Source organism: Oryzias latipes, chromosome 8, assembly GCF_053564925.1.
Source record: "Oryzias latipes strain Hd-rR chromosome 8, Olatipes_Hd-rR_3.1".
NCBI lineage: Eukaryota > Metazoa > Chordata > Actinopteri > Beloniformes > Adrianichthyidae > Oryzias > Oryzias latipes.
Genome location: NC_136244.1, coordinates 25,018,263 through 25,039,079, shown reverse-complemented (window position 1 = coordinate 25,039,079; position 20,817 = coordinate 25,018,263). Strand labels below are relative to the sequence as shown.

General features: G+C 42.5%; 2 protein-coding genes across 6 annotated transcripts; one reads left to right on the top strand and one right to left on the bottom strand.

Annotated features, from left to right (window-relative positions):
• Positions 1-482: 482 nt before the first annotated feature.
• slc25a39 (solute carrier family 25 member 39) lies at positions 483-6,433 on the bottom strand. 3 transcript variants are annotated; one of them, XM_004071160.4, is made up of 12 exons: positions 6,142-6,433; positions 5,080-5,185; positions 4,909-4,968; positions 4,738-4,788; positions 4,203-4,312; positions 4,046-4,113; positions 3,211-3,335; positions 2,961-3,134; positions 2,087-2,196; positions 1,709-1,790; positions 1,550-1,630; positions 483-1,467 (listed from the first exon to the last, which is right to left on the bottom strand). In XM_004071160.4, exons 1-12 carry the CDS (start codon positions 6,175-6,177, stop codon positions 1,349-1,351), a joined length of 1,122 nt encoding a protein of 373 aa, XP_004071208.1. In that variant the 5' UTR covers positions 6,178-6,433; the 3' UTR covers positions 483-1,348. The 3 variants fall into 3 exon arrangements, with proteins under 3 accessions (XP_004071208.1, XP_011476089.1, XP_020560714.1); XM_011477787.3 differs by having other exon boundaries at positions 5,368-6,293; XM_020705055.3 differs by lacking the exon at positions 4,738-4,788.
• Positions 6,434-6,610: 177 nt separating this feature from the next.
• On the top strand, positions 6,611-20,455 carry grna (granulin a). 3 transcript variants are annotated; one of them, XM_023957325.2, is made up of 19 exons: positions 6,611-6,761; positions 7,250-7,390; positions 7,925-8,062; positions 8,139-8,267; positions 8,814-8,895; positions 8,980-9,086; positions 9,204-9,354; positions 9,441-9,563; positions 10,100-10,197; positions 10,415-10,651; positions 10,739-10,975; positions 13,197-13,433; positions 13,521-13,757; positions 14,356-14,592; positions 14,680-14,916; positions 15,790-16,134; positions 18,462-18,698; positions 18,809-19,066; positions 19,830-20,455. In XM_023957325.2, exons 2-19 carry the CDS (start codon positions 7,250-7,252, stop codon positions 19,971-19,973), a joined length of 3,375 nt encoding a protein of 1,124 aa, XP_023813093.1. In that variant the 5' UTR covers positions 6,611-6,761; the 3' UTR covers positions 19,974-20,455. The 3 variants fall into 3 exon arrangements, with proteins under 3 accessions (XP_023813093.1, XP_023813095.1, XP_023813096.1); XM_023957327.2 differs by lacking the exon at positions 10,415-10,651; XM_023957328.2 differs by lacking the exons at positions 10,415-10,651; positions 10,739-10,975.
• The last annotated feature ends 362 nt before the right edge of the window (positions 20,456-20,817 follow it).

Here is a 20,817-nt window from a genome sequence, read left to right as displayed (position 1 = left end):
CCTGTTCTTAGCGGACAGCAGTGGTACCCGGTGGGTTCTTCTGCTGCTGTAGGCCATCTGCCTCGAGGTTGGACGTGTTGTCCAGTCAGAGATGCTCTTCTGCAGACCTCGGTTGGAACCAGTGGTTCCTTGAGTTCCTGTTGACTTTCTATCAGCTGGAAAAAGTCTGGCCATTCTCCTCTGACCTCTGGCACCAACAAGGCATTTCCATAAATCCTAGATATGGTTGTGGGTGAAAATCCCAGTAGATCAGCAACTTCAGGAAATACTCAGAACAGCCCTTCTGGTACCAACAACCATGCCACGTTCAAAACCCCATTCAATTACCTTTCGTCCCTATTCTGATGCTGCCGTGTGACCGGCTGATTAAAAATGTGCGTAAACGAGCAGTTGGACAGGTGAGCTTGATGAGGTGGGTAGTGACTGTGGCTTGTAATGTATTTTAAATTAAGAAAAAGGAAAAACACTTTGCACCCAATAAACAGGTTTTAGATCTTTTAATACACTTTTCTTTATACAAAACAAACATATTCCAAATTAAGGCAAACATTCTTTCAGGAACCCAAGTTCTTGTTTTACTTTTATAGGAGTTTTGTTTTGTGTTGGATCATCAATGTAAAAGCACTAAAGAACATGATTTTTCATACACATGCATGTATTCACAGCAGTATGTTCCCAATGCTTCATGCACAAATGAAGACATGCTGTAAAATCAGTGGCATTGTCTTCAAACCGGCCATTTTCAGTGAAGAGATCCGACACTAAACCATAAAGATCTTTAAGAACCAAAGAGAAACAGGGATCTCTACATTGTTCTGGGTGTTGCTTCTTTTTCACAGTTTTTCTGTTGCAATAGTAAAATACAAAACTAAGGGTTTGTTCGGTACAAAACATATATCAGTCATCTACACAGCAGATAACTGCCTGGACTTGTGACGCAGCGGCGTGCAGCGCGGAGCAGTTCCCTGTTGCAAAAACATGCAGTTTTCCAGGGTGATGCAGGATTGAGGACAGCGTTGTGGTCAGAGAGGATTCTGGTCCAACTTTATAAACAGGTCGTCCCTTTGCATTTTGTCTTGTTCGGTGTACATCAGTCAAATGCAAAATTGACTGAAACACAGGATTTGTGCTCATTTAAGCTTCATAACATCGCCGAAGTTGCAGGATTTTTTTTCAGGCCTTTTGTAACGAGAGAAAACCTTTAGGTAGATCCATTCCAACTAAATCCTCAGTTGTTAAAAACAAAAAGAAAAGAAAAAACTGCATCCACTTCCTTAGAATTTAATTTAAAAGACAGATGATCTAAGGATCGACTGCCCCATTTCAGATGATCAAACTTGGTGGATTTTCAGGTTACCAACCGCTGTCGATCCAGGTTTACCTTCTGAAAAAAAGCTTTTCCAAACTCATAACTGCTTATCATAACAGCACAAGCTGGGGCCACTTTGATCACTCTGGGCATGAAACCTGAGAGGATAGGAATTAATAAGTGTTAGTGTGTTTAAACTTATAAAATATTCATAATTGAAAGGGCAGAATGTGTGCGTACCTGCAAAAAGACCCTTGTAGCCCAACTCCGTCCATATTTCCTTCAATATGTTCAGAGTGGATGAGGTTTTCCTTACAGAGACTGTTAGGGAAGAGGCTTCTTGTGAGAATGCAATCTTCAAAACAGAACTGCAGAGAGGACGTATGTGTGAGCACAAACCTCCAAGAGAATCCATCTCTCCCAGCTGGATCTGCCTCCGGGTTTTCACCACGTCGAACGGCAGAGTCAGCACTGCAGCCGCCTGAAAAAAACAAACAGGATCAATTCCAGGAACGACAGCCGAGTCAAAGAGGACGAAGAAACTCAATGTCCGTTTCTGTGTTCCCTCGCTTATCACAGGTGGAACCTTCTAAAAAATAACTCACACAAACCTGCAAACTTTATTTGTACAGTTAAAGATGTTTTAAGTCAGGACGCAAACTGTTTTGTATTTTAGAGACTTCACTCGTTCACATGATCCAATAAAAAGTTCTACAAAGGTGAAGCTAAAGCCGAGCCGGTCCACGAAGAGAGCCGGCATCACTGCTGGGTACTTACAGCTCCAGAGACGGCTCCTGCAGTGAAGCTGATTGAAAAGTTGGCCTGAGTCGTTCCACACTGCTCACAGAGCTGGGCCTTCACCAGCTCATAGTTAAACCAGTACAACCCTGCCGAAACACAAGCAGAGCGTTTGAACGTGTTGCTTTGCCAAATCTGTAGCACCAGAATTCACGATTAATTCACATCAGCAGCTGCAGCTCTTTAGCTGGAAGACAACACGACTTTAACACGGGAGGGACTCAAGCGCTGCAGATAATCTAAACTAAACCCTGATGCACGTGTCATTTACCAGACTCCATGTTTCTCACAAGCTTTTTCTTTAAAAAACAAACAAAAAAACAGTTTGTTTAACTTTTCCTGATAAGAGCCGAGAGCAGCAAAAGCACCTCTACAGACAAAGCATGTGCTCAGAAAAAAAAACTAAAAAACCCAGAGGGACAAAGACAACGGAGGCAAAAAGTGTGTTTAAAAAATACACAACGGTTCTTTTTAGGCCTAAAAGGTAAAGTATTTTGCTAAAATGATAAAACTAATAAAAGCTGCTCTAAAATGTTCACAGACGCAAAGATTTCTGAAACTCTTCTTTAATAAGTTTTAAAATGTACAATGAAGCAATAAGAAAAGAAGATTTTAAATAGCAGGAAATTGAAATAAGCTCTTTTTAAATTTTATGCATTCATTTATTTTCCAAGCGATAAAAAAACAAACATCATAAACCAAAGTGTAACAATATGAGAAGTATGAAAAGGGCTTTGGATGAAGATTTATGTCGTGGGAGTCCAAGCCCCTTTTTTCCAAGTCAATTCAAACATTATTTTTCCAAAATTTGAGGAGTAACAAGCAGGAATGGACATTTTCTAATATGTCTCACCAGAGAAGGGCACGTCTCTGAGAACGGTGGGACCCCACCCCCTCCACAGCGACAGCGGGCCCCCCCGAGCCACAGCAGACCGGATGCACACTCGCAGCTCGCTGTACGACAACTTCCTGGACTGCATTTTGGTCCTGATGAGCTCCAAAGGGCTGATGACGGTCACGGCCCCCACTGCCACACAAACCCAGAGTGTCAGGGAAACGAAAGCCGCGGGACTGCCGGGATGTTTGTGCGGACGCGAACTCACATCTGGCTAGAGCTCCAGCAAGAAGAGGGACGAAACTTCCCTGGAGGCCCACGCCGAACCGCAGGAAGTCCCGCAGCTGGTCGTAGCAGGTGAAGTAGATGATGGTGGCTGGGACCGCCATGACCCTACACCCATGGAAAGGAAGGTTTCAGGGGGGAGTTACATACACTAAGAGAAGAACAAGTCAGTTTATCTAAAGACATGTCAATGATTTTAAAGTATCTGACAACTTAAGCCTGCTTTTATTAAAAAAAAAAAACCTTTTGTTTCTCTAATTAAAAGCTAACAAATAAAGTCGGGGAATGTGAAAAGATTTGGCGAATGAATTTGATTAAAAAGATGGAAAGTATCAAATACAAACGTCTTTACTTTTGAGTTGTCTTGATAACGGAAGTTATAAATTAAGGATTTTTAAGACCCGTTTGCCGTTTCCTCCTCCACACATACAAATTAAGCAACACGATCCTCATCGTGCAAAGTTTAAACTTCCGTGCAACTTTCTCTATAGAAGTCTAGGAGGGGTCACTCACATACGTTCAATGGCTTTTTAAGCTAGAACGCAGCTAAACCTTTAAGGACAGGACATTCAGCTTCACACCACATAAGAGGAAGAAAAGCTGCATTGGTGGAATAGTTGCAACAGGAAGAAAGTCTGCTCTGACTCCGTTCACACTTCCTTACAAAAATCCTCAATAGTGGGAACAGAATAAAAGTAAGAATGTTTTTTTTTAATTGCCTTTCCCACTTAGCAATCCATCCATTCATATCATCAATACTAGCCATTTAACTGTAGTTTTTGACTAGTTCATTCTGCAACTGTTTAGATAACACTCACAGCGTCGGCGGCAGCCCACTCCACAGAGTCCTGAGTCCCTCATGACGCGTTATTTTGACAAAAGCATCCTGTGTCGCAAAGAAAATAATAGTATTTTAGTTTGTTTTGAGGGTGACATATTGACTACAGACACAAGCATCCAGGCACCGTGACCCACCAGAGTCCCGCTGAAGTGTGTGGGCTTTTTGTACCAGGTGCTGCAACTGGTTCCGTTCTGGCAAACGTAGATGTGATCCATCAATCCATTGCAATACAGGAAGCATTTCCCTGTTTGGGGAAGCAAAGCGGGGATCAGAGGAACAGAAAAACCTGCAGTGCGCTGACCGAGTGACCATAGGTCTCACAGTTTATCCATTAACTCCTGAATGCTCTGTAACATAATTCAGATATAAATAGATCAAAGACATTTCAGATATAAGCAGACAAAAATTCTAATGTGTCCTTGTAATGATTTACTCTGTCTGTTTTTTTAGGACTGATTTCAAAATGATCCAAAAAAAGAATTTCACCACCAACTCTACAAATATTTATGAGGCACAGGATCAAAGTAATCAATAAACTAAAAATAAGCAGAAGAAAAAAACCCTTTCCCCCGGATTTTCAGATAAAAATTTCATAAATGCACATTTAGGATCTCACAGCATTAAGTTCAACAATACAGCATAAAGCCACACAAATGCTTAGACACTCACTTTTGTGAAGACGGCTGGCACCCCCCCATGGAGCCGGTTCACAGGTTAAAGCTACGGGACGGAGCAAAGAAGCAGCACATGAAAGCAGGACACAATAAAGAAAAACATAAAAGCAGTGAAGTTATAGCACAAAACAGCAGTGAACAACCACCGTCTCTCTCGTTTCCTCACCTTGGTGGAACGGCGTCTGCTGAGCCTGCAGCCTTATCTTCACAACGTCCAGCGGTGTGACTGTAAACAAATTCAGCAGATCAATCATCGCAACCAAGAGGAAAGTCTGCAGCAGAGAACAATCCACTAAAGCAAAACTCCACTAAAACAACATGAAGTAGCTCTTTTAACCAAATAGAGATGTGAGGAGGGCTCCAGTGCCAGAGGCCAGCATCTGCTGCACTGGAGAGATCGCAGCCACGGGGCCGCCAACGGTCCGCTCCCCCATCCTGCCCACCTGTCAGACCAAAGAAAACATAGCAGGTGATGCTGAACAGGTCATGCACTGTCTTTAAACTTGGCAGCGGCGTTTTCTCATTATGTAAAACGGCTCAGGAGGACTGAGTCGCCCAAAGATCAGTAACCTTAGACTGTCTTTGTGGTTGGATAAGACTCCTGGTGATGTCAGATAAGCCATACCTGCAATGCTCCCAAAGCTGTCAGCGCACGGCAAATGAGGCAACCTAAGCACAAACTAATGGGGACCGTGTAATTAGCTCAGACTGCTCTAATGGAATTGGAGAGCAGATCTAGGCGGAGTTCTTCCCGTCCTTGGAGACTCGATAGCTTATCTGCAGCGAGCAGCCAGCATGGCCTCGCCCCCACATGCACTCCAGCAAAAGCCGGCTCAAACTTGTTCTCCTGGTGTTAGCTTGTCCTTTGATTCCTCTGTTTTTGCCGGATTTTTGGCCTGGCAGTTGCTGCCACACGATGGTTTCTTTCCCAGATAAAAACGGCACGAGCCCCAAAATATGAACATAAAGTTGTTCCCATTCCCAGCGCTGCACGCGCACGGGTCACGTCTCCCCGTTAGTTAAATAAACATTACCCTGTCATGTTGGCAGGAAACGTGAAAAATGCTAAATACACAACACATATCTGTAGTTATGGTTACAATAGATAAACATTTCAAGTAAAAACACCCCCAAAAACGCGCATAGTTCCCATGTTTGTACATTATGTTCCATGTTTTGCACCATCTGTTATGTCGCTGGTCACAAAAAACACATATAGTCTAGGAAAGCTGAGCAGGATCATTTGGTGTCAGACATTATCGATTTATTTACGAAAAGGCTGACGAAAAGTGGCACGGGTGTGATATTTTTAATTTAAAAAACGATTAGCTTACAGGCTAGTTAGCTAAATTGTGCTAGTACGCCTCGTGCCAAAAAAAATCCCAAGCTAAAGACTTACTTTTACTTTAGCCGCCTGCTTCTCTGTAAGCCACATGCGCCTTCGCCCATGTTAGACAAGCACCAGTTGTATTTTACTTCATCCTATCCGGGACTCCATCATCTAATGCTCATCGATATTTTATCAGTTCAAGCTCGTAAACCAGAAATCAAGCTAGGCGAAGCGAAGCCCACGTACGCTTTACCCGGATATAACACACATGTGCACTGAAACACTTATGGAACGAGGCATGTGCAGGGCGTTTGGAGATCAGCGCTTCGTTCTCTTCCGCTTCTACAAGCACCGCAGCTTTGGCGCCGCCTTGTGGCAAACAATTATATGACGTAAACAAGCTGTGTTTACCGCAATAAAAAAAGGTTCATTTCTGTCAGGAAAAATACCAAACATATCATCGTGTTTCCATATTAGCAGTGCATATGGTTTTAAATAATTACTAGAATAATGGAAAAAACATTAAATACATGGGAAACACTGAAGGGACCGCCTCCACACCCTCCTTACGTATCCTCCTTGTTGGGGGCGTGGCAACGATGATTCAGGTCTGTGTCTTGAGTTTCATTTCAGTCAGATGCTCGTGAAACACCTGACAGATCGCAACAGCCTTTCTGAGTGTTCTAAAGGTAAGATAAAGACACAAATTGGTGTTAACAGCTTGGAGAGAGAAGAAATAATAGAGAAGAAATGTTATTGAAAGATTAATACATATATTTTAAAGTGGACCCACCATAGTAGTATTAGAGTGTAATGTCTAAAGTTGTTCTGCAGCCATTATTACAGTGTTTTTTTGTGAGTATTTCTTACATGTAGCTGGTGATTTGCATATTAACTGTAATGAAGTGTAAAAAGCAGAAGATTGAAAAAGAGGAAATAGACAGGAAATTTATGTATCTGGCCTTTTTGTCGATTATTTTTTAAAGCTTTTTCAGAAATAAGCAAAAGAATATGATCAAAACAAGAATAAAAACAAAACGGTTGCACAGATTTTTATACTATTATGTATAATATTGTGTTTCAGCTGCATTTATTTCGACTTTTCATGAGATAAAGAGAGTAACAACTTGTGTTTCAGGTGTGTCTTTAGTTTTCTGTTGGGCTTCCCTTTGTGCAGATGCAGAAGTGGGTTGTGATCTGCTGGGTCTCCCTGGCTCTGGTCGCTGCGGACATGTGTCCAAACGGCGGGAAATGTGAAAAGGGTCAAACTTGCTGCCAAAGCCCATCAAAAGACTACGATTGCTGCCCGTTTGATGAGGTAAACGGGCTTCGTCAAAATTAATAAACTCTCTCATCTCTTCCTGACCACTTTCAACAAACTAGTTACCTGTGTGCAGGTTTCTTCTATTGCTACAATGTCGTTATAGTGCCAGCATTGTTCTACTTGTGGAGAAAATGTTAAACGGTGCTTAAATACTTGTGTGTCTAATACAAAAATGTATTTGATTACACATTTCAGTGAAACATTTTGATAGAGAATCCCTTAAACCTGCAAAGTAAATATATATTTAGTGTAATATTCGTGTCTGTCTCACATTTTCATTACAATCCATTTATCACCGTTTCATCTTCGATGCAATAGTTATTCTTTTGTCAAATTACATTTAAATAGACACACAAGATAGACATTCGTACTCTAAATTAAAGGAGGATCCACAGTAGTGCTATTCATCTCCAGTGCTGCTTTTACTACTCAGTAAACCAGATAAAAGCAGAGCCCCCATTCATTCTGAGCGATAGACCTTTTAAACGTTTGGTAGTCAAAGTTCCTCTACTCCTCCTGTCTGCTTAGGCTGAATGCTGTGGGGATCATATACACTGCTGCCCTAAAGATATGCTCTGTGATATGACCACATCCAGCTGTGGAAACGCCACCCTGTCCATGCGCTGGGTGGAAAGAGTCTCTGCAAATCTGCAAATGGCCACCAAAGTAACATAAACACATTTCACAATTGTTTTCTCCTGCAAGTTTTCAGGCTGCCAGCGCTCACTCTGTGTCCCTGCAGTCTTTCAGGATGATCCGCTCATACATGGGTGAGGATGAGGATAACATCTGCCCCGACCAGTCCAGATGCCCGGCTGAGTTCTCCTGCCTGAAAGCTCTGACCCGCTATGGCTGCTGTCCTTTAGCCCAGGTAATCTACTGAGCACAAAAAGCAGCACTGACCTCAGTACAGACGGTCATTTCTGCTGTTCTTGAACCTCTAAAAAGCTTAGATTGAACAGCCCGCATTTAACAATTTAAAAGCTTCAAGGTGACGGGAAGAATTTTGTATCATACCGACTACGATACAAAAGTACGATACGAGTGAGTGCTGAGAACCTTTTTTCTTTCTTTTTTTTACAAACCTTTTCTGTTCAGAACATAAAGCAACAGTTAAGAAAAAAACAAGAGTCTACAAAAAGTGAGAATAGCAGTTCCTTCTTGCAAAAATCCAAACCAGAGGGGATTAAAAGCTTAAAAGTTAATCTAGACTTAAAAAATAGTTTTCACTTCCTTTGACCAAAGTTTCTGCTTCTGTTTTTTTTTTGTACTTTCACTTTGCTGAAGGTCATCAATAGAGGTTTGCTGATCTGTTTGCACTAATAACAGCAGGAACACGTGTTTAAAACAACAACTGGTAAGATTGTTTATAAAAATGTTATTGACATGGTTCTCTTCATTTCTTGACCTCTGACAGGGAGTCTCCTGCCCTGATGGCAAACACTGTTGTCCTGAAGGGCACCAGTGCAGCCTGGACAGCCGCTCATGCGTCAAAAAAGGTTCAAGTTCCACTAGTTTTTCCTCCTGAACTGCTCTCACCTTGGTCTTTTTTTGCCTATGACAGTTTTTCTATGTTGCAACAGAGAGTATCAAGACGGTTCTGTGCAAAGACGGAGTGTCAGAGTGTCCAGATGAAACAACATGCTGTGAAAACCAGGAGGGAAAGTGGGCATGCTGTCCCATGCCAAAGGTACAGGAGGACACTTTTGGGAAATCCATGTATCTGTAATTAACTGTGCCATTCCAGAAAAATGATAAATCTGCATGTCCTTCTTGAAGCTGCATCATGTCGGGTTTGTTTCAACAGGCTGTCTGCTGTGATGATAAAATTCACTGCTGTCCAGAAGAAACAACCTGTGACGTTGAGCAAATGAAATGTTTGTCTTCCTCCGACAAAGCGCTGCCGATGTGGGCCAAGTTCCCTGCCAGAACCAGGGCAGACTGGGAGAACCAGAAAGGCTTGTTTGCTCCTCTGTGAATTAAAACAAAGCCATCCTCATTCTTGGTAATCATTGACTAAAACCGCCTCTTTCTGTCCCATCAGAGGGTAAGGAAGTAAGCGCTGTAGCAGTTGAAGGCAATGAAACCAAAAACTTCCCTGAAGTCACTACAGCCAATCCAGTTCCTGCTTTTCTGGAAGGATCATCTGTTGCCGGGGAAGCCTCAGGTAAGTTTGCAACATGGAAAACATGGAAACGTAAATAAAAGGAAGCAAAATTATAACTGTGCAGTTTAAAAGTCTTCCTCAATGAAATGTAAAGAACTAAACTGTATACTTCAGAATATCCACAAACTGAAAGTCACTAAAACATTCAAGAAACACAATTAATTCACCTGAAGACAAAATTTATCGACTATAAAAGCTGTCAATCTGTCCTGTTTTCCTGCTGGTTTGCATTCTTTGTGGTTGGAATGTCACTAACGGAAAAACAGATGTTATCACCAATCAGCGCAGATAATTACCAACAATTTCCTTTATAAATCCTTTATGTTAGACAGAACCGGATCAAAGCCAGAATAAAGATAATAACTGCTTTTAGTTTGCAGTACACCTGATATCTCACTCAGATAAATCAATGATGTGAGCTACACGCCTTCAAGTCTACAAGCTTTTGTCTTTCAAAGACTTACTCAAGGAAAACCCAAAATAAAGATCAAACTCATTCAGAGCTCTGCACCAATTCTGTTTTCTTATATTTGAAGCCAAGGATATTCCATGCAATGAAACCGCATCCTGTCCTGATCAAACCACCTGCTGTAAAACCCAAGAGGGTGGCTGGGGCTGCTGTCCTTTTCCTGAGGTGAACTTAAGGTTTTCATCTTACTTTAGGATTCCTTATTTAAGATGTAACTCTCTAAAGTTCTTTCATCTTTTACCACATCCAGAGGAGCTGGTTGGGGAGGCAGCTTAGACTGCTGCCTCCAAGACCTGCTCCTGGATGAGTGGAAGAGATGGATGGACCTAGAAGTCCTTATGTAACATGTAACTCTCTAATCCTCCTCCATTGTCTTTTTTAGGCTGTTTGCTGTGAAGATTTCATCCACTGCTGTCCAAAAGGCAAGACGTGTAACCTGGCAGCTCAGACCTGTGAGGGTGATGGAGGTTCTGTTCCAATGTTGGAGAAGGTCCCTTCATTCTCCAAAGTGTCTGTGAAGATGGAGGACGTTCCATGTGACGGCTCCACCTCCTGTCCTGATCAAACCACCTGCTGTAAAACCCAAGAGGGCGGCTGGGGTTGCTGTCCTTTTCCAGAGGTACTAATGTGGTTTTCCTCTCATCTTACTTTAGAAGTCTTTGCTTAATAAGGACGTTTTCTTTGTTCCTCTATCGTTTTTCTACAGGCTGTTTGCTGTGAAGACTTCATCCACTGCTGTCCAAAAGGCAAGACGTGTAACCTGGCAGCTCAGACCTGTGAGGGTGATGGAGGTTCTGTTCCAATGCTGGAGAAGGTCCCTTCATTCTCCAACGTGTCTGTGAAGATGGAGGACGTTCCATGTGACGGCTCCACCTCCTGTCCTGATCAAACCACCTGCTGTAAAACTCAAGAGGGCGGCTGGGGTTGCTGTCCTTTTCCAGAGGTACTAATGTTTTCATCTCATTTTAGGAGTTTAAATATCTGAGAGTTTTGTTTTGTTGTGAGGGAAGATCATTGTGTGAGGTTGACAGGCAGATTGGAGCAGTGTCCTCTGATATGTGATCGCTATGCCGGTCTGTTGTGAGGAAAAAAGAGCTGAATAAGAAAGCAAAGCTCTCAATTTACTTTAATACTTCCCTATGGTCATGAGCTCTGGGTCCTAACCAAAACAACGAGGTCCTGAAAGCAAGATGCCGAAATGAGTCTCCTCTTCAGGGCTGATGGACGCTCCCAGAGGGAGGTCGGAGTAGAGCCGCTGCTCCTCCACATCAAGAGGAGCTGGTTGGGGTGGCTTGGGCATCTGGTCCGGATGCTTCCTTGATACCTCCCTAAGGAGGTGTCCTGGGCATGTCCCACAGGGCGAAGACCCCTTGGAGGACCCAAGACATGCTGGAGGAAGTGACTGGGGAGAGGGAAGTCTAGGCATCTTTGCTTAGACTGCTGCCTCCAAGACCAGGGGCCTCATTTATAAAACTTTGCGTAGGATTTGCGTCAGAAGTGGCGTACGGATGAAACATAGGACGTGCATACGCACAGAAATATTCGGATTTATAAAACCGTGCGCACGCACATCCTACGCATCTTTCCCTTAATAAATCACAACCAATTCTAAATGCGGCGCAGCTTTTGCGGCTTCATGACACGCCCATAGTTGCCCATAAATAGTCCGTGAAACGCCCACAAATTAATATTCATTGATTGCGAAACCATGGCAAACACCCGAGAGGAAATCAAAAAAACGTAACTTCACTCAATGTGAAGTAGAAGTTATCGTTTGCAAGGTGGAAAAGAGGAGAAGAGTGTTGTTTGGAGGGCACAGTGTGGGCATTACTAATGCCAAAAAGGCACGTGAGCGGCAAACGGTGGCAGACGCCGTAAATGCTGTAGCCTCACAACCTCGGACCGTGGCCGAAATAAAAAAGAAATGGTCGGACATCAAAGTCGAGGCAAAAAAACGTCTGGCGCTGCATCACCAGAGTGTGTCTGCCACGGGGGGGGACACACACACACCGGAGCTGACCCCTCTTGATGACAGACTGGCGGCAATAATTGGGGAATCCCTTTTAAGTGGAGTGGTGACTGAGGCGCAGGGGGAACACTGACGCGCCAGATGCACCGGGTGACACACCCCCAAAATCCCGCAGAGGAAGTGGGAACCGGCTCATTAGCCACTCGTCCTCGTTTGCCAGCAAGTCTTCTTGCTGTTTAAAGATGCGTTCACTCCGAATTCTTCCATTTGCCACATCTTCTAAGAGCGCAAGATCAGCCATTGTGCATCATTACGCATTATGATGGGGCATTTTATTTCCCTCCATTTAATTACATCTGACAAGCTACAGATGTCGGTAATAATCGATGTGGAAATGGGAAATTGTTCAGCGCAAATGTAATTTCTTGTTGCTTTCTGAATGATTGAGACATACGCCATACATTGTTTTATCAAAAATAAAACAAACTAAAGGCATATGCATGAATACCATAATTCCGTACCTTATGAAGAACTATTTTACTATGAAAACAACTTTCCCCAGTGGACAATTAATATGTCCGTCTGTCTGTCTGTCTGTCTGTTTAATTGCACCTATATCTGCTCCGCCAGACGGACACATTAACGAGAATATCAACTTTGTACATTATTTCGTTCTGTTAACTATATTATTTATGAGGATGAATTGCACAGCATGCCAATATTGCAGAACATATTTCACTTTTCTTTTTGCAAATATGTGTTCATTTGAATTTCTGTTGTAATTTTCGTTTGATTTTTTTGTTTGTTTCACTGCTGATCGATCAAACGGGTGTTCGTGTAGCTGTTAATTGTAAGACTTGCTTTGTGAAGTCTTCATGTTATTTATGAGAGGCAGTATTGTCATTTTCACTTTCACGTGTTTCTTCCATCTGCCGACGGCGTCGCCGTTTCTCATTTCACCCGTTTTTGTGCGTACGCCTGGGTCAGAGCTTGCGTGGAGGACCGCACATTTTCCCGTCAAGTTTGCTTTTTATAAATCTCAACTATTGCGTAGAGAGTGGCGTACGCCTTCTTTTGTGCGTACGCAACGTTTATAAATGAGGCCCCTGGTCCTGGATGAGCGGCAGAGATGGATGGACCTAGAAGTCCTTATATAACATGTAACTCTCTAATCCTCCTCCATTGTCTTTTTTAGGCTGTTTGCTGTGAAGACTTCATACACTGCTGTCCAAAAGGCAAGACGTGTAACCTGGCAGCTCAGACCTGTGAGGGTGATGGAGGTTCTGTTCCAATGCTGGAGAAGGTCCCTTCATTCTCCAACGTGTCTGTGAAGATGGAGGACGTTCCATGTGACGGCTCCACCTCCTGTCCTGATCAAACCACCTGCTGTAAAACCCAAGAGGGCGGCTGGGGCTGCTGTCCTTTTCCAGAGGTACTAATGTGGTTTTCCTCTCATCTTACTTTAGAAGTCTTTGCTTAATAAGGACATTTTCTTTGTTCCTCTATCGTTTTTCTACAGGCTGTTTGCTGTGAAGACTTCATACACTGCTGTCCAAAAGGCAAGACGTGTAACTTGGCAGCTCAGACCTGTGAGGGTGATGGAGGTTCTGTCCCAATGCTGGAGAAGGTCCCCTCATTCTCCAAAGTGTCTGTGAAGATGGAGGACGTTCCATGTGACGGCTCCACCTCCTGTCCTGATCAAACCACCTGCTGTAAAACCCAAGAGGGCGGCTGGGGTTGCTGTCCTTTTCCAGAGGTACTAATGTTTTCATCTCATTTTAGGAGTTTAAATATCTGAGAGTTTTGTTTTGTAGTGAGGGAAGATCATTGTGTGAGATTGACAGGCAGATTGGAGCAGTGTCCTCTGATATGTGATCGCTATGCCGGTCTGTTGTGATGAAAAAAGAGCTGAATAAGAAAGCAAAGCTCTCAATTTACTTTAATACTTCCCTATGGTCATGAGCTCTGGATCCTAACCAAAACAACGAGGTCCTGAAAGCAAGAGGCCGAAATGAGTCTCCTCTTCAGGGCTGATGGACGCTCCCAGAGGGAGGTCGGAGTAGAGCCGCTGCTCCTCCACATCCAAAGGAGCTGGTTGGGGTGGCTTGGGCATCTGGTCCGGATGCTTCCTTGATACCTCCCTAAGGAGGTGTCCTGGGCATGTCCCACAGGGCGAAACCCCTGGGAGGACCCAAGACATGCTGGAGGAAGAGACTGGGGAGAGGGAAGTCTAGGCATCTTTGCATAGACTGCTGCCTCCAAGACCTGGTCCTGGATGAGCGGCAGAGATGGATGGACCTAGAAGTCCTTATGTAACATGTAACTCTCTAATCCTCCTCCATTGTCTTTTTTAGGCTGTTTGCTGTGAAGACTTCATACACTGCTGTCCAAAAGGCAAGACGTGTAACCTGGCAGCTCAGACCTGTGAGGGTGATGGAGGTTCTGTTCCAATGCTGGAGAAGGTCCCTTCATTCTCCAACGTGTCTGTGAAGATGGAGGACGTTCCATGTGACGGCTCCACCTCCTGTCCTGATCAAACCACCTGCTGTAAAACCCAAGAGGGCGGCTGGGGCTGCTGTCCTTTTCCAGAGGTACTAATGTGGTTTTCATCTCATCTAACTTTAGAAGTCTTTGCTTAATAAGGACATTTTCTTCTTTCCTCTATCGTTTTTCTACAGGCTGTTTGCTGTGAAGACTTCATACACTGCTGTCCAAAAGGCAAGACGTGTAACTTGGCAGCTCAGACCTGTGAGGGTGATGGAGGTTCTGTCCCAATGCTGGAGAAGGTCCCCTCATTCTCCAAAGTGTCTGTGAAGATGGAGGACGTTCCATGTGACGGCTCCACCTCCTGTCCTGATCAAACCACCTGCTGTAAAACCAAAGATGGCGCCTGGGGCTGCTGTCCTCTTCCTGAGGTTATTATTCCAACAAACAGTCAGTTTGTGACACCATCCTTTTCTAAATCCATTTTATTTGAGGTTAATGCATCCAGAGTGGATTCAGTAGTTCACATACATGTTGATTTAAACAAAGTAAGGGAAAAGGACATATCATTAAGGGACTTTTCTAAAACCTTAAACATAACTTAATCTAATGACATTTTTTGACATTTTGACATTTTTTGGTTTGACATTTTTGACATTTTTTATAACGCGCTTTACTTTTCACGGTTTCGCTACTTCACGGATTTGCATCATGCGTTGTGTTCTGCATTCTGATTGGCTAAGAAGTCACTCCGCTTCTTCTCTACCTGTGCGTCAATAACGATGCAGTTTAATATGTACAGGTACGTAAAACACAGCTGCACCGCGGGCTTCAGAAGAAGAAAACACTGCAGAGCGGAGTCAGGATGCAGCAGCTCAGTCTGAAGAGCAGTGAAATACACCTGAGTCACTATTTGTCCCATTTTAAATTTTCTCCCGTTTAATCCAATTACTCGGGTCGCGGTGGGCGGGGCTAATCTCCGCAATTTGAAGCCTTCTGTTCACATCGATGATTAAAATTATTATTTGACAGTACAGTACAGAAGTTATTTGTTGAAATTAAAAGTTTTTAAAGTACTTTTATTTGTGAAACAAATGCTTGAGCCTGTAAAATGGTTTGTTCTTTCTTTTCAATGTATAATAGAGTATTTAATTGTATAGTAATTGTAGAAAAAAAAAAAAAGGATTCTACTTCACGGATTTTGCCCATCACGGGTTCTTCTTGGAACGTAACCCCCGCGAAAAACAAAGGTTTACTGTATTTCTCTCCTGACGAGTTGAATAGTGTATGACTGTGTGTTAAAGGCGGTGTGCTGTGACGACCACGAACACTGCTGCCCCACCGGTACCACCTGTGACTTGTCCACCTTGAGCTGTTTGAAGGCTTCTGGATTGGTGCCAATGAGTAAAAAGCTGCCTGCATCTACCCGGACTTCCTCTGCTACGAGCCAGCTGATGAAGACAGGACAAGAGACGGAGGAAGGGGAAAACAAGCCTGATGACAGAGATGGACAGGAGGATTTTGATGAGGAGGATAAAACTGATGAAGAGGGAATCATTTCCTGTGACAGCCACACCCAGTGTCCTCAGCACACCACCTGCTGCTTCATGAAGCAGGTTCAGAAGTGGGGGTGCTGCCCGCTGCCAAAGGTGAGCTCAGCTTCCTCACATCTCTACTGACGCCCTCTGACTCATCTCTTCATATCTGTATTGGTAAATGAAATGCTTTACATCTGATGTCAGTTAAATTTTAAAGTTTAGAATGAAATCTATTGTTATTTTATTAATGCATTCTGCAATGACTGATAAGCAGTCCTTTTGCACGTTATTTGGTCCACTTTCTTAAACCGATATTTTCCTTTTGGGGTAACCCCGGACAGGTTGCACCTTTAAGTTTAGCTTTCTCTGCATTCAAAAATAAAACACCGGGGGAATTTTAAAAATAAATTAACATTATTTTTGGTGCTGTCACAGCTTCCTCATTTCAAGTCTGACACTAACTGTTTAATGTAATCTTTTCTGATTAGAAATGCTTTCTTTGAACTCTAAATTATTCAGTTTCACAATCTTCTGTATTAAAATCTCTCCAATCACAACAAAAGTCTTTGTTTGGAGGATAAGATGTAAAAGAGAATTTAGCTGTGAATCCCAACATAGAACAAGAGTCACATTGGGTGCAGCTGTCAGGAACTGAAGATGTAAGAGCCAAAATGCAGGAACATAAACATAATTAATAAACCTAATCAGGACAAAATATGTGGAGAAACAAATAATAGATGAAAGAATATGACCTGACAATTAGTCAGGTAGAACTGAAAACCACACAATTCTACTCACTCAAGAACAGAAAGCTGTGGATTAATAGCTGGAAACCTGAGTGACTGTCAGAACATGACCAAAAAGACCATGGACAACCAAACTGAACCACAGAATCCTCACAGCAACAGTATGATAACATTAAATATGATTACAAATGTCTGAATTCTGGGGATAAAAGTTGTAGAAAATCTGGATTAAACTTGATTCACGTTGATTATGTCTGCAGCACATTGTGTCAACATAAATAGCCTCCAGTGTTTTATGATAAGGCGATCAAACTCATGTCGAAAATATTTTCTTTACTATAAAAAAAAGACAAGCTGAGTAATTATCTATAAGTAATTTTCTTTTTTAATTTGACTTAATTTTCATATTGTTTGAAGGACAAAAAAAATGGTTTTTGTTGCCTTATTCTGACTTTGAGCCCCCGCCCCTCTAAAATCCTGTGCATGTCCCTGTGCTTTAGTCACTATTGATCTTTTATGAGAGGATAGGGTACAAAATATTAAGATCGTAGACTGTTTGATGAACCCTTAGAGTGAAAAATGTTCACGCACATGAATTTCTACGGGCACACTATGAGCCACAAGTGGTAGAACACTTACGGAAGGGTAGACTTCCATTAGCTTTACAAATACTTCACGATACACTTGCCACTTGCATGAAAATGGTACATTCCAATTTATCATAAGGTGGCCTTACAAACCTCAACTGCAAGACACACCTGTGCTCACCTGACGATGCAGCCTCACCTGTCCACAACCCTCAATGTGTCCAGACAACTCAAAAACCTGCAGAACCCGTACGGGTCAACATTCCATTTGAGTGCATCTGACTAAAGCAAATTATGAACATTAAAGGCAAAATGCTTTTGCATTTTAAAACATTTATCAGCATCTATCTTTCAGAAGAATGTATTTTATTGCCTTTAGTCTATGTAGCCACTGTCATTATTCAAATCCAAGGGAGTAGTTTAATTGCAAAGTCAGCAGTAACAAAGAATCATGCAAATTCTACAAAGCGTACCTGCAGATATCTGGATTTCGATCTGCTGTGTTTCATTTTATCTGCATTAAAAAGTTAAACTTCAACAGGATCACTAATAAACCCAAAGGCTATGTACTCCAACAGAGTTTTTGGTTAAAAATGAAAACAAAGGAAATAGAAGGGCTAAATGTCTTAGAGATGTACTTGTGCATTTCAACCTCAAAGACAAGCAACTTCTGCTGTTCTTCAGATATCTGGATACTAAAAAGTTCTCCACAATTCATCATTTTTTTCTCTGATTTTATTTTTACAAAGTGGTGATATTATTAAAGTGAGTTGCACTTTTCAGCACAACTCTGTTTTGAGATACCTGACTTTTAGACACGTTTTCTGGCCTTTTATGAAAGGGGTTTTACATCACAGAGACCTGCAAATGCTCAAGCAGCTGATACTGTAAAAATCCCCGCTGCTCACCAGATCAGACCCAAATGTAACCTGGAATCATTGTTTCCCTACTTTGCATGTTCTCTTTTGGTATCTCGACTCCCATTTCTGCATTAGGTTCTGCACTTTCCCTACCTCTAAGTTCAGTTTTCCACCTCAGATGAAAGCAGAAGTGAAGACAGGATGAAGTAAATGAAAGTGATGCTTCCTCTTTCACTTCTCTTCAGGCGGTATGCTGTGCTGACGGGGAGCACTGCTGTCCCGCCGACTACAAGTGCAAAGAGGAAGACACCTCGTGTGTCAAAGGAGAAGTGGTGATCCCATGGTACACAAAGATCCCAGCCACCGACAGTATTCAGGCGGATTCCAGCTTTGTGCAGTGCAGCGCTGTGCATCAGTGTCCCGAACACATGTCCTGCTGCAGGCTGTTCACAGGAGAGTGGGGCTGCTGCCCGCTGCCAAATGTGAGCACATCTGTGTTGCATTCGGAGAACAGAGTTGCAACATGGAAATAAAGAGACATGAATTAGCTTTAAAAGGTTCGTCTTTGTAAAGTGTCCTTGTTTGTGTGCAGGCTGTGTGCTGTGGTGATAAGGAGCACTGCTGCCCAGAGGGCTACACCTGCGACCTCGCCTCCAAGTCCTGCCATAAGCTCCTCACGTTGCAGCTGGAGACCGTCCCGCTGACACCAGTGTTTCTACCCGACGACCAGTCCCAGCATGGTCCAGTAAAGCCCATCCTGAACCGATGCGACGACGTCTACAGTTGCAACGTGGATGAGACCTGCTGCAGGACGTCCCACACCACCTGGGGGTGCTGTCTGTCCCCTAAAGTAAGACAATTCCATCCATTTAATTTCTATGCTATTTCCCTTTCGGGTTAACGGGGTTGCTGGAGCCTGTCCTGGCTTCTGTTTGGCAACGGTGGGGTACACCCTGGAAAGGTTGCAGGGCATTCAATCACTCCCACACACACTCATACATGCACACCTAGCGAGAGCAGGGGGTGTCAGAATCCAAGCCTCGAGGGCGAGTGACCAACAGGTTTTCCAACCAACTGGCTATTGAAGCTCTTTATTGGCGAAACACGCCTGATCCAGGTAATCAGCTGCAGATAAGGCAGGATTTCTGAAAAACTAGCAGGAGGCCGGCCCCCTGGAGTTTGACTCCCCTGCTTTTGAGTAACCAACTAACCTATGAAGGAAGTTAGGGAAATAACAAAAATGCATAGTTTGTCAATTGAAAGCAAATAAAGCACACAGTTGTCCTACGTTATCGGTCTATAATTTTCCCCTAGAAGCTTTGCATTGCAACAATTAGAACCTTTATTTAAAACAATGTAGCCTATAAACGTAAATTTTAGTAATTTCAATTCGAAAAACCTGTTTTATCTAAGTTAATTTATAGAAACTTATTCCACTTGACCTATATTAGAACTGAAGACATTCTTTGTAACAAGCGAATATTCTGCCCCCTTAGCTTAGGCTGTATTTACCCTCTAATAATGTAATCTTTCCTTATTTGGCTCAAATAATCCAGACAGGTCAGAACAAGAGAACCGCACGCTTACAGAATCCCGTGTCCTCTTCTTTGCAGGCCGTGTGCTGCAGAGACATGAAGCACTGCTGTCCTGATGGCTACAGATGCACAAAAGGCGGCTCCTGCATCAAGAACACTGGGCTGCACTGGCTCAACTGGCACACATTCTTCACCAACAAGAGGAAAGCCATAATCGTGTGAAAATCTGCAGTGTCAGTTAATTCTGCCCACTAAAGGAAGTTTACATGCATTCAGTTTTAGATTTTTTAATGTTTTTTTTCGTTGAGAAAACTGTGGTAAACAGTAACCTAAACACTGACAAAGACAAAAGCACTTAAGAAAATGTTATTGAAACTTAACTTAATCGAGGCAGACATCGTACTCAGGCTTCCTTATCTGCTATTTTAATTCATCGGCAAAAAAATGAGTAAAACTCTCCACTGACTTATGGCTTACCTAAGTGTCATTTGTGTGTCTTTGTGTTCTGGAGCATCTGTACCTTTGTGATATCATTTGGAAACCACACGACTTGTTCTGAGTGCCTTAACTAGTCTTCAAGTTGATGTTAAATTGAGCTAAAATGATAGGTTGAATGCTTTTTCCTCCATTATCTGTCATGGGCCTGAGTGCTGTCGACATTTTCCATTTAAAAAAAAGAAAATAAAATGTAAAATAAAACATAACTCATCGTTTTTATTGTCAACATTAAAAAAAATGTTTTCAAAGAGGAATGTTTGATAAAAATGTGTGAAGCAGTCAGCTTTTGTTTTGTCGATAATTTTTAATCATAGGCCAGTCTTGTAAAACTACTTCTATACATAAATGTGTGTAAAAATATGAAATAATTTAAAGAATATATTTTAGTGAATCTTAGTGTTCTGCAAATCATACACATAAAGTTTTGGCCAAAAAGAAAAAGGTTAAAAACCCTGCATTCTGGATTTTCAATTATCTTTTAGCTTTCTTCTGCAATCAGTCCTTTTATAGTGAAGGATCTATTTACCATTTTCTTTTCATATCAATGCATTTTTTAAAGGTTTTCAGA